The sequence below is a fragment of the Lissotriton vulgaris genome, chromosome 3_1 (assembly GCF_964263255.1).
Source record: "Lissotriton vulgaris chromosome 3_1, aLisVul1.2, whole genome shotgun sequence".
NCBI lineage: Eukaryota > Metazoa > Chordata > Amphibia > Caudata > Salamandridae > Lissotriton > Lissotriton vulgaris.
This window is the reverse complement of record NC_141689.1, coordinates 910,202,949-910,215,793: the sequence shown is the minus strand read 5'-3', so window position 1 is coordinate 910,215,793 and position 12,845 is coordinate 910,202,949. Positions and strand designations below refer to the sequence as shown.

The 12,845-nt window shown below is 45.0% G+C and overlaps 1 protein-coding gene across 1 annotated transcript in view; it reads right to left on the bottom strand.

Moving 5' to 3' along the window:
• The window catches only part of MAMDC2 (MAM domain containing 2), a 523,202-nt gene extending 510,636 nt beyond the window's left edge, over positions 1-12,566 (bottom strand). Inside the window, exons 1-2 of the mRNA XM_086961252.1 lie at positions 12,332-12,566; positions 11,497-11,610 (exon numbers count right to left, since the gene is read on the bottom strand). Coding sequence (XP_086817378.1) covers positions 11,497-11,610; positions 12,332-12,365 — 148 coding nt within the window. The 5' untranslated portion in view covers positions 12,366-12,566. The remainder of the gene's footprint in view (positions 1-11,496; positions 11,611-12,331) is intronic.
• Positions 12,567-12,845: the final 279 nt, after the last annotated feature.

Here is a 12,845-nt window from a genome sequence, read left to right as displayed (position 1 = left end):
TCCCATACGGAGAGGGACCCGCCAAGGGTGCCCTCTGTCACCGCTACTGTTTGCCCTTACCATAGAAATAGCGGTGTGTGAGATAAGACATGAAAGAGGGCTAACAGGGTTTGAGACTGACCCGAGTGATGAAGTCGAGGAAAAAATGTCGCTATATGCGGACAATATCCTCCTATACGTCAACCACCCAGAGGTATCGATACCGCGTTTATTTATCCTGTTGGGCCGATATGGCTCCCACTCAGGATACAAGATTAATTGGCATAAGTTGGTCCTGTACAGCCCCCGGGGAGAGAGCGTGGGGCCTACCCTACCTGTCGCGCTTCGGGTAACGGAGGAGGAGTTTACATACCTGCGGGTATTCATAACGAAGGACCGCTCAATCTCGTATCAGATGAACATTCAGCAAGTCCTCGCAAATTTCGCTGGTGACGCTGCCAGATGGAAGACCCTCCCCCTTACGATTCTAGGTCGGGCGGCAACGTTCAAGATAATAACCTTGCCGAGGTTCTTATACGCCCTACAAAATGAATACTTTCCCCTCCCTCAACAGGTCTTCAAAGAGATAAATGGAGAACTCCGGGCGTTGCTTTGGTTGGGGAAGCAGCCCAGGATTGCTCTTGAGACTTTATAGAGGAATCAGTACAATGGGGGAATCTCTTTACCAAACATCAAGGCAACTAATCTAATTTGTACCAAAGTAGATTTTGCCTCTCTAGAGAGGGTTTATTCTCTCCATAAAAAAGAACTAACTTAGATCGCTGGTATTGAACTATACTTTATCTAACCAGCTCGTGCTTTGGGTCCAAACAGGTTTGACTGGAAGTGAAAATGTGCCTAACCCTATGAGCCCATGAAGCATGTTGTATCTTGAAGCATCGTAAGTGCAATATATTCCCTATCAATGGTTAAGTCTAATACTTCTAGTGGCTATCTGGCCCCTATCAAAGGATCCAGAGATCTAGGTTCTCAGAATGTTATGCTGATATTATGAACTTTTCAATTAAATGAATTTTTGAATCCCGCTGAAATCAAATAATCTAGAAATTAATAGATATATGGAAATTCAAATTCCAATCGTCTTTGACTTTAAAAATATTGAATTTAACAAACATGAATTGTCTTTTAAATAGTTGAGGGGACAGTTCCTATGTAAGACAGAATGAACATGTTCTGTGTTGGTCATGTATTTCAAAAGGGATGCACGTTAAAGAATTGATATGTCTGTTTATTTACAGAAACTCTACCTGACGATTAGCAGGAGTCTTGAGGACGGGTAAAACCGTGAGTTTGTTTGAGGAGAGTAAAATTTACTTTATCTTCTCTTTTGTTCCTAACGGTGTGGGCAGGCCTTAGCGTGCTTGTACCCCCGTAGGATTGTTCTTTTTTATAATCTGGTCCTGAAGAAAGCTGAGCTGACTATAGCACTATCAGCAGAAACATGTTGACTATGCACTTTTAAGTCCCTGGATTAAAATTAAAAATTCCAGTGACTCCACAATTTTTAATGTGAACAACTGGCCCTTAATAAAGTTTGTTGAGGCACAGTTGTGATTTTTTACAACACACCTTTTTCACTGATCACTCCCTTCACACATACCAGCTCCGCTGCACTTGCAGGCGTGGTAGCACACAGGTGGGGATAGTCGGCCCCACCTGTGACCGAACCCCATGATGAAGCATGTCACCTCTAGGGTGAGTGAGGGTTCTTTTAGAAAATAATAAATTTTTCTATCTTCACTGCCTCTCTTATTGTTTAATGACCACTCAAATTAAGGTAGATTTAACTTTTTTCACTGTGACATAGGGTTTTGCTCGTGTCGTATTGGCGCTCTTTTGTTGATAATAGATATTGAAATAAGGGGTGGGAGAGTAGCCATTATTCCCTTCCTCTCTTGCTGTATATACATTCTAGGCAGCGCATAGCTGCGAGAGTATTTAAGCAATAGTATCACAGCATAACAAAAAAGATGGAGGACCTGGGTCTCTCCTTTAGTAGAGAAGAAGTTGACGCATTACTAGGGGATGCAAACCTATTCGCAGATGCCTCGATATCACAAACAATCTCCCAAACAACGGAGTGGGACAAACTGGGTAAGTTAAAAAGAAGCTGTATAAGAGCAATCCTGCATGGTACAATGTTGAAACAATATCTATTGAAAAACACAGCACCCAAAGGGTTGTTGGTAACCAACGCCCCGAGAATTTTTCTGGAGGATGCAGTGTTCAGAAAAGAGTGGGCCCAAATAGCCTGGCACTGCACTCGTGACTGGGCAGTTTTAATAATTAAGACTGCCTTACGACTGTCAGAAACCATTCAACTGGAAATACAAACTACGGAGGCACATTTTAAAGTAACTCTGACAGGCTGGAAGAAAAGATTGGATGACTTGAATAAAGAGATGAATGACTACAAAGAGAATCTTCTCTAATCTAAAGGTCAGAAATTGCAAAAAGATCTTAAAAAATGGTCCTATGACAAGGTATACCCTTACTCCGTAGCAGAATATACGCCTCCCACAAAGACAGATTATAATTCAGACACCTCTGATGATTCCCAATCAAGTGGTTCTAGTACAGGGAGTGGAAATAGGAGAAACAAAGGAAGAGGTAGAGGAAGAGGGATGTATAATCCTTAGTGGCAAACATATCAGCAGAATGGTCCACGCTTCCATAATGCATTCCCCCCTCAAACTCCTTTCCCCCCAATGATGGGTTGGAATCAACCCTTTGGCCAAATGCAACCGCCATTTTATCAACCACCGATGTTCCAGCCGCCTTTTTTAGGGAGAGGCCGGGGCTCCAGGGGCAAACGGAAGGGGCAGAACCAGGTCCACTGGGACCAGACGGACTCAGTGGGCGACAACACGAGAAGCAAAACCGCAGACCAGAGAGCGGGCCCAAGCAATCAGAGAGTTTAATAACTAATTTAACTGACATAGTCCTCACAGAGGATGAGAAAAGTATTTTAGAGAAGGGGCTTGGTTTTGTTCCGACTCCCAACCTAGATACTTTCAAATTACGCTGTGAGTTGACGGATTTTTTTCGAAAATTGAGACTCAAGAGTTTCTTCGAGAAACAAACGACAGATGCCAATCAAAGGACACAGGGAGACACAGACTTCAGATTAAAATCTACTTTTCAACCACCTCAACACAGTGTTCCACCAGAAATATTGGCTTTTGAACAAGCCGTGGTCAAAGAAATTGAATCCTTAGCACCACCAAGTCAAGTCAAGTCAAGTCAAGTCAAAAGATTTATATAGCGCGCTACATACCCAGAGGGTCTCAAGGCGCTTGTAGAAGGGTGGGGAGTTACTTGTCGAATATCCACGTTTTGAGTTGCTTTCTGAATGCTAGGTGGTTCTGAGTAAGGCGAAGGTGGGTGGGAAGTGAGTTCCAAGTTTTAGCTGCTAGGTAGGAGAAGGATCTACCTCCCATGGTGGTTTTGTTGATGCGAGGTACAGTGGCATTGGCTTGGTTGGAGGATCGTAGCTGGCGGGAAATGGGTGTAGAAGGATAGTCGTGTGTTGAGGCATTCGGGTCCGATTTCGTAGAGTGCTTTGTGTGCGTGGGTTAGGAGCCGGAAAGTGATCCTCTTGTTGACGGGGAGCCATTGGAGGTTTTTCAGGTGATCAGAGATGTGTTCTTTACGCGGGATGTCTAATATGAGCCTGGCTGAGGCGTTCTGGATGCGTTGTAGTTTTTTCTGGAGTTTTGCGGTGGTGCCGGCGTAGAAGTCCCTACAAAAATCTGACTTCTGGAGAATTCAAGGCTATACAGTCATTACAGAACAACACTGAAATTGTAATAAAGAGTGCAGATAAGGGCGGAGGTGTGGTTATCCAACACAAGAGAGCCTATGACCAAGAGTGTAGACGCCTACTGGATAATGAAACAAATTACATCTTACTGAGGGTGGATCCAACTGACATTTTGAGGTCTGAGATTATAGAACTAGTCACATCAGCTGAATCTGAAGGTCTAATCACAAAGCAGGAAGCAGACTTTCTGACAACATCAGAGGGTAAAATTCCCTATTTTTACACTCTCCCAAAAACACACAAAGGGATTCTTCCACCACCAGGAAGACCAATTGTCTCTGGGTTGGGTTCCCTGCTGGAACCCTTGTCCAAATACTGCGATTTCTTCCTGAGACCAATAGTGGAAGCCACCAGTACGTACATCAAGGACACCAAAAGCTTATTGACGATGTTGAAATCAATAAGTTTACCCGAGGGACAATGTTTTCTAGCCACACTAGATATAGAAAGCCTTTACACTTGCATTCCACAAGATGCGACCATAGAGGTAATTGCCCACACACTTGACAACAACAGATGGGAGTACAATACATCTAAATCCTTTGTGGTGGAATGTGCCTCCCTGGCCCTCAAAAGGAATTTCTTTCAATATGAAGACCGGTTATATTTACAAGCTACCGGAACTTCCATGGGGAGCACTTTTGCCCCGAGTGTAGCGGGTCTGTATGTTTTCAATTTTGAAAAACTACATATTCTATCATCAGACAACCCCTTTTGTGAAAACATCATTCTATGGCAAAGGTACATAGATGATGTGCTTTTGATCTGGAGAGGTGATGAAGAACGGTTGACTACTTTCTTCACATGGGTCAATAATTGTGACCCAAATTTGAAATTTACCCATGAGCACAGTGAATCTACTGTAGTATTCCTGGATGTGACCATCGAGAGGGTAGGGAATGAATTAAGAACTAAAACTCACTACAAACCTACCAGTAAAAACAACCTGTTACATTACACCAGTTTCCATCCGCGCCCACTAAGGGAGAATCTGCCTTTTGGGCAGTTTCTCCGTATTCGGAGGAACTGCTCAGATGTACAAGATTATAAAACACAAGCCCAAGATCTCACAGAAAAGATGCAAGTCAGGGGGTATCCAAAACATCTCCTAGCAACCAGCTGCAAAAGGGCTCGGAATCAAAATCGAGATGCCCTCTTGGAGGAGAAACCCCAAGCTGAGAACAACGAGGTACCACTTACCTGTGTAACAACATTCAACACAGCCTCTAATATGGTGGCACGCAGCATTACCAAACACTGGAGAATTCTCACATCCAACTCCTGTAATTGGGAAAAACCCTTATTCTCTTACAAAAGGGCAAAAAGCCTTAAGGATGCTTTAGTACATACCCGCCCTAAAAGGAGACAAGAACCCACTCAAAATGTCCTGAATATGTGGGGTTTACCACCAGTGATAGGCCACTATCCGTGTGGAAATTGTAGTGTTTGCCCATTCACAAGTAGCTCAAAAACACTGACCTTGGAACCCGATAAAATCTGGGAACAAAGAAACCATACGAACTGCAACACAGCCAATGTGGTATATTTAATAACTGGCCCATGTGGTCTGAAATATGTGGGAATGACGAGGAGAATGGTTAAACTCCGTATGTGTGAACATAGAAGCAGCATACGCTGTGGTAAGAGCAATACAAAAATGACTTCTCACTTCTTAGAGCAGAAACACTCCCCGGACAATTTCCACTGGACCATAATAGAACATCTACAAGGCGCCAGTGAACAAAGGTTATTCGAACAAGAACAAAGATGGATATACCGATTGTCATCCCACCAGGTGGGACTGAATGATGACATCCCTGGGGTAGTGTTTTAAAGTGATGCTGTTTTTTACATTAAAAAACAACCCCACTATCAGATTAAAAACGATAAAAATCGATTAAAATCGATGTAAACACTGAGAACTATGTTCACTATTAATGTTTAAACAATCTGAAGTTGACAGTTTGCTCCACTCTACTCCCTTGTTTTGTTCCAAAGGTTTGGTTCCAGCAAAACGGGTTCTTAAATATATCCCCAAATATATTCTTAAATATACTCTTTTTCATACCAGAAAATAAGAAAGACATGATGCTATGTTCTAAAGTTTGGGTACTATCGACATACTACATAGGCTTAACCACTGGTAAAGTGTCCCTATACCAATACTAACAATGACGACCGTCTTATTGGCTTAAGGTTAGCGGTCTAGCGGTGATTGTAAGAAGTCGACCAGAAGTGTAGACACGCTAGCAATCGACTTCATTACCAAACTAAACCATCTGCCCCCTTAAACACGAATAGGTATAATAACGTTGGCCTTTAACCGAATATTGTAAAATAAAAGAACCTATTCAAGCACAATTTAAAATAAATGAACATCTCTTAATCCCCAAAGGTCACGTGTTCGCGTTACGTGACGCATTACGTTCCGCGTCCAAAACACGGAAGTACTAATAAAGGGCCGAGAACGCGAAGACACCTCGATCCGGGCCGTAGGGGTGAAATGAATAGATGGATAAGCGGCGAGCCTTCTAGCTGCAAGTGAGTTGTGCGGCGCAATTTGTACCAAAGTAGATTTTGCCTCTCTAGAGAGGGTTTATTCTCTCCATATAAAAGAACTAACTTAGATCGCTGGTATTGAACTATACTTTATCGAACCAGCTCGTGCTTTGGGTCCAAACAGGTTTGACTGGAAGTGAAAATGTGCCTAACCCTATGAGCCCATGAAGCATGTTGTATCTTGAAGCATCGTAAGTGCAATATATTCCCTATCAATGGTTAAGTCTAATACTTCTAGTGGCTATCTGGCCCCTATCAAAGGATCCTGAGATCTAGGTTCTCAGAATGTTATGCTGATATTATGAACTTTTCAATTAAATGAATTTTTGAATCCCGCTGAAATCAAATAATCTAGAAATTAATAGATATATGGAAATTCAAATTCCAATCGTCTTTGACTTTAAAATATTGAATTTAACAAACATGAATTGTCTTTTAAATAGTTGAGCGGACAGTTCCTATGTAAGACAGAATGAACATGTTCTGTGTTGGTCATGTATTTTAAAAGGGATGCACGTTAAAGAATTGATATGTCTGTTTATTTACAGAAACTCTACCTGACGATTAGCAGGAGTCTTGAGGACGGGTAAAACCGTGAGTTTGTTTGAGGAGAGTAAAATTTACTTTATCTTCTCTTTTGTTCCTAACAGTGTGGGCAGGCCTTAGCGTGCTTGTACCCCGTAGGATTGTTCTTTTTTATAATCTGGTCCTGAAGAAAGCTGAGCTGACTATAGCACTACCAGCAGAAACATGTTGACCATGCACTTTTAAGTCCCTGGATTAAAATTAAAAATTCCAGTGACTCCACAATTTTTAATGTGAACAACTGGCCATTAATAAAGTTTGTTGAGGCACAGTTGTGATCTTTTATAACACACCTTTTTCACTGATCACTCCCTTCACACATACCAGCTCCGCTGCACTTGCAGGCGTGGTAGCACACAGTTGGGGATAGTCGGCCCCACCTGTGACCGAACCCCATGATGAAGCATGTCACCTCTAGGGTGAGTGAGGGTTCTTTTAGAAAATAATAAATTTTTCTATCTTCACTGCCTCTCTTATCGTTTAATGACCACTCAAATTAAGGTAGATTTAACTTTTTTCACTGTGACATAGGGTTTCACTTGTGTCGTATTGGCGCTCTTTTGTTGATAATAGATATTGAAATAAGGGGTGGGAGAGTAGCCATTATTCCCTTCCTCTCTTGTTGTATATACATACTATTGGGCGGAACATTTATCGCCAATAAACGATTGGCTCCACGCCCCAGTGGACCACCCAACCTATAGACTGGAGAGGGGGAAAATGGCGCAACTAACTTGTTTGCACTACATATATGGAGGTAGGTGGAAAGAAAGACTACTCTCAGCAACACGTGTGACCGTGGAGTTGTGGGAGAGGGCGACCCGGAGAATCGGATGGGCACACAAACCGATGAAACAAACCTTGATATGGCATTGTACATGGCTGAAGGAACTGCATAAATTAAAAGGGTTTAAAAGATGGGATGACATAGGTATCTCTGTTTTGGGAGATCTGCTGAAAAGGGGAGTTTTGAAGTCCTTCCAGGCATTAAGGGTGGAATATGGATTACATCATACGCAGTACTTGAAGTATGCGCAGGTGCGTCATGCATGGAGGGCGGAGGGGGCGCTCTTGAATCCGCTGCCGGAGTATGCACTGTTGGAGGGCCGGCTCCTACAGGAGCACGTCCCGACTAAGCTAGTTTCCCTGACCTATAGGACTTTGATTAATAATATGCTGGACGGACTGGGGAAACTGAAAGAGACATGGGAAATAGATCTGGGGGAAATGGATACACTTGATTGGGAGACTGCCCTGATGCACCCTAGGGAAGTCGCGATAAAGTCCCGGCTTCGACTACAATTTAAAATCTTCCTTATGATAGGCACCGATTACACCGGATGGGGCAGTCCACTGACTCTACCTGTCTGAGATGTGGGCGTGAGGAGGGAAACTTTTATCATACCATCTGGGACTGTTGTGTTATCCAGGATTACTGGGCCGAGATAGTAAGGGAGCTAAGCACCATATGGGAGACGGCCCTCCCAGTGGAGCCTAGATTGGTTCTGTTGGGCATAGCTAATGAGGTGGATCTGAATCGCCCACTTTTGATTTTCCTCTCGCTGGCTTTGGTGGTGGCCAAGAGGGACGTGGCTCAGGCTTGGGGCGCTCCTATACCCCCGCCAATAGAGGAGTGGAGAAGAGGTACGGACAGCTACATGGTAGCGGAGAGGGTCACATACAAAGCCAGAGGCTGCCCCAAGAAGTTCAATAGAGTGTGGGGAAATGGAGACTGTACCATGGTCTAGACGGGGGACAATGATAGAGAAAGGGTGGATCTCCATGCTGTCCCGAGGCAGGGGTGGAAGATATGGACATCTATGTGCAATACAGAGTTAGATGACAAGACGCTGTATCCACGTGTAGTGTTTTGTTATGTGACATCCTGGGGAAGGTGGGTGGAGGGTGGTAGGGGGTGGGGAATGGTGGAAGGCCTTATGTGGCATGCTTGATATGTTTATATGTTTTAAAAATGCAAATAAAAATAAATTCCCCACAAAAAAACACTGAAGTCCAGTGCCAGGCTGGTGAGGTGCAGAAGTAGAATAGCAGCTGTGCAGCCTCAGACAGTGGATGGGTGGTGCAAAGGAGGTAGTGGGAAAGGCATGAGCCCATGCAGCACAGACGAAGCGAAGATGTGGCCTATTGTAGTTATAAGTGCATGTTATGCAGATAGGAACAGATAGGAACAAGGTTGTTTGGTTAGCATTTGGTTCCTGAGATATGGGGTGTATGTGTGAGCTTGGGAATATATGTGAGATGTCAGGAGAGCTAGTTTGGAGCCGTCTATCTTACCTTGGATGATTGGTGGCAGGTATTTCAGCCCTTGACTCTTTAACATGCTAACAGATCAAATGATTGTTGAATAAGGCTGCGGTAATCGAGGCAGATGTATTAGTGTATTTATTTCAATTAACATTAAAAAAAAGACTCCAATTATTTTATTCGAGAGTGCATGACACCAAATATGTGAAGTTAGCTGAGGCACTGAAGATTTGGGGTTAGCTGAAACATGACGTCAGAGATTTATTTTGGGAGGCCCTGGTGATTTTTGAGCATTTCCAAACATATAGCAAGAATTTGGGACAGCACATGGCATGAATGATTCAGGTGAGGGCGGTGGCAGATCAGTGAAATGGGCAAGCATGCCATCAAGATGTGGCGGGTATGTATTTATGACGGACGTTTTACCACTTTACATTAGGCTATAGCAGGTGACTGTAAGGTTCAATTGCATTCGGACGTTTTACCACTTTACATTAGGCTATAGCAGGTGACTGTAAGGTTCAATTGCCTAATAAATGCAATATATGACCCTGTAACTTCTATTTATCTTAGAGTGTTTGCCTTTTGGCAAAAGAGTGATGCGTGTTGCTCAATGAGTAGTCTGAAAACTCAACCAACTTATAAGAACTTGGTTGTTCTGAATGATACAACATTCCTCACACACACACACGCACGTGCTGCACATCTCGACTCCTGTTGCATGGCTACAGCACCTTAACATGGGCGTGTACTGGTCGCCCTCTGGATGTGCCTGAGACAGACATCAGTTGAATTAGCAGTGACGTGAGCCTGTGGTGAGTTAAGTTAGCTGAGTCTAGAAAATGCAGCGCTGGAAACATGACAAGCCCTACACTGCAGAAAACATATGGGCGGCGGTTATCCGCAAACACTCAGAGTTCTTCTGAGTCAGCCCCTGAGAGCCCATGAATCATGTGTTGATAACCCCCTGTCTCCGAGGAACGTTCGTCGTCCTAGTTAAGAGAAACCCCTGCGAGCTGTGAATCTGCGCGAGCGAAACAATGCTTTGTCCTGGGTTGAAAAACACGTGCTTAGTCGTTTAAAAAAAGTAAAATGGGAAAGTAAGAGCCTCTACATACATATAACATAAACAAAAAGGCACACGTGGGAGGGCATCCTACATTGGAACGTCCAATGGGCACTGTTCATGCAAACAAAGTAACAAACCGCGCTTTGCCTGTTCGGTCTTTGAAGAAAAACAACTGAAGGCAGCTTCAAAGCGAAAACCTGACTTCAGTCAAGTTAAGCGGGAAATCCCCTGCTAATGATGGTGTCAACGAACAGTGCATACGGTAGAGGAGGTGGTACTTTCTTCTAAGGTAAATGTTAACTGAAATTAATTATTACATCTAAAGTGCGTGTGTTTATGTGCATGTCGTGTGTGCATACGCTGTTATCAGAATACATTGAGGCAGCATGCATCACCTGCAGCTCGCGGTGGGCTGTTCTATTGCACTTGATGTACTAACTTGTACAAAGCTTGTTGAAAACAAGTGCAACGTACAATTTTACACCTGGGTCTCGGAACTCAAGCTACACCTCACTAGCATGCCCGAAGTAGACCGAAAGCAGTCTTAGATTGACTGTGTTCCTGTCTTTGGTGGGCCTGGCCCAGCAGTTCACCTGAACTTTTCCTACTGAAGCACGATCAAGCCTGATTTGCATATGACAAGTCTCTTTCTAGAGTGCAATAGTGGGCGAAAATGATATCTGGGATGTAGCCCAGAGCGATCAACAGTGGCTGAGATGAATCCAAGCATGCCTTTCATCACTTTGGGAGAAGTGTTCATCATATGGGCCCCAGGGTAACTGTCTGCATAAACCACAAGACGGAGTGATATTAACGCCTGTCTTTTAATAAATCATGCTCCGAATTTGTACTTTACCTTCACTTCACAAATAAGCCCGTAGTGGTAGTTCATTCCAGTTTGAAAGTGAACAAACCTGAAAGAAGTGCAATAGCCTTTCCCTGTGACTCCTGGTGCCAGTAGTAGTTTACTAAGCCCGTAGGACACTAAATTTTAACAGTTAACTGATTTTCAAAAAAAGACAGAGGACCGCTCTGTACACTTGACTCCGTGAACTCCCCCCTCATCAGCTGTTAAAGATAGAATCCAAAGACTTCACTTCCTATTTGCTACAACCAATTGGAAGAAGAGGAGCTCTCAAGACAAGCAGTAATACATGCCCAGGCAGCAACTGTGCGACGCTCGACCCAGACTGACCTTCTTCATTTAGCATCCAGGGCAAAGAGGAGAAGTCCGGGGTGTAGGCGCACGTGTCATCTTCAAAGGCGCACGAGCCGCGCGCGAGGTCAGCTGCGCGAGCGGACTGCAGAGCTGTGGGGACACAAGGAGTTCGATTAGTGCCGGGAGAGTATCGGTGATACCAACTCAAGAGGGGGCGAATGAACAAGTTACACCCCAAACCAACAAGACGCCTGACCCTCATAGCTAGCAGTGTCCCCTTTTACATGCTGGCCAGAGTAACTTTCTCAGTGCATCGTATCCTGAAGTCGCACCGGCAGGTGATGCGGTAATTCATGGGCTGCAGGCTGCAGAATAAAAGGTGCATGCGCGCGAGCCCCCAAGCCACAAATCAGTGCATTAACAGAACTTTTTGCGCGCGCTGCCCGTTAGACGGTTTGTGCAAAGGAGGGACGTCTGCTTTCACCTTTTGTCCATAGTAGGCGCGTCCCCACACACACATCCCCAGGAACCTGTGCGTACTTCCAAACCATTATTTCGGCACTGTACACTTTTTTGGGCAAGCTGCTGAGGGCGCACGAACTCTTGTTAATGGCATGCCATTTTCACCGATATGTAAAGGTGCGTACTCACATTTCCCGCGTAACACACACGTGAGGCGAAGTGGTTGCAAAAGTTTAACAAAGTGAGGATGTGGCAAATGGGTGCCCAAACAGTGGTACCGTGCACGGGCAGTGAAGTTATGGTGTGGGACAAAGCCTTTCCCTCAGCACTGGGCATTGCACGATGCCCCAAACCTGTAACATGCAAACTCTGAACAGCACCCATGCAGCCCAGCGCCCGCGGCTCCTACCTTGAAACAGTAGGAGAAGACATGGCAGCAGCATAGTCCGGCCTGGCTGTGAGGAGCTCTGAGGAGTGTTAGGGTCTCGCCTTGAGCCGGAGAGGGCTGCGAGAGCGTAGCAAGCCGAGGCTGCGAGTCTCCTCTCAGCAGACCCTGCCAGGACTGGCGAGGCGGCTGCTTCTGCTGCTGACAGATCCGCGCTGGCTGTGTGCGCTGCACGGCCTGGCCGCCTGCCTGGCCTCCTTTCTCCACGCTGCCAGGGATGGAGAGCCGGGGCCGGCTGGGATAGGCTGAGGCGGAGAAGCCCTGTCTCCCAGCAGGGGAGGGGGGAGGGCAAGGGGGAGGCCGGCGGAGAGAGCAGGAGGGGGTGCCTCCTGCTTCTATGACACTCTGCAGATACGTGGGGGGAACCTCACACAGCATCATTTCAACTCCCATCTGCAAACCCCATGACCTCCAGAAGTCGATAGGGCCCATGCAATGACTTCACAAAGAGAAGCCGAAATCTGAGGAGTCGTTCATG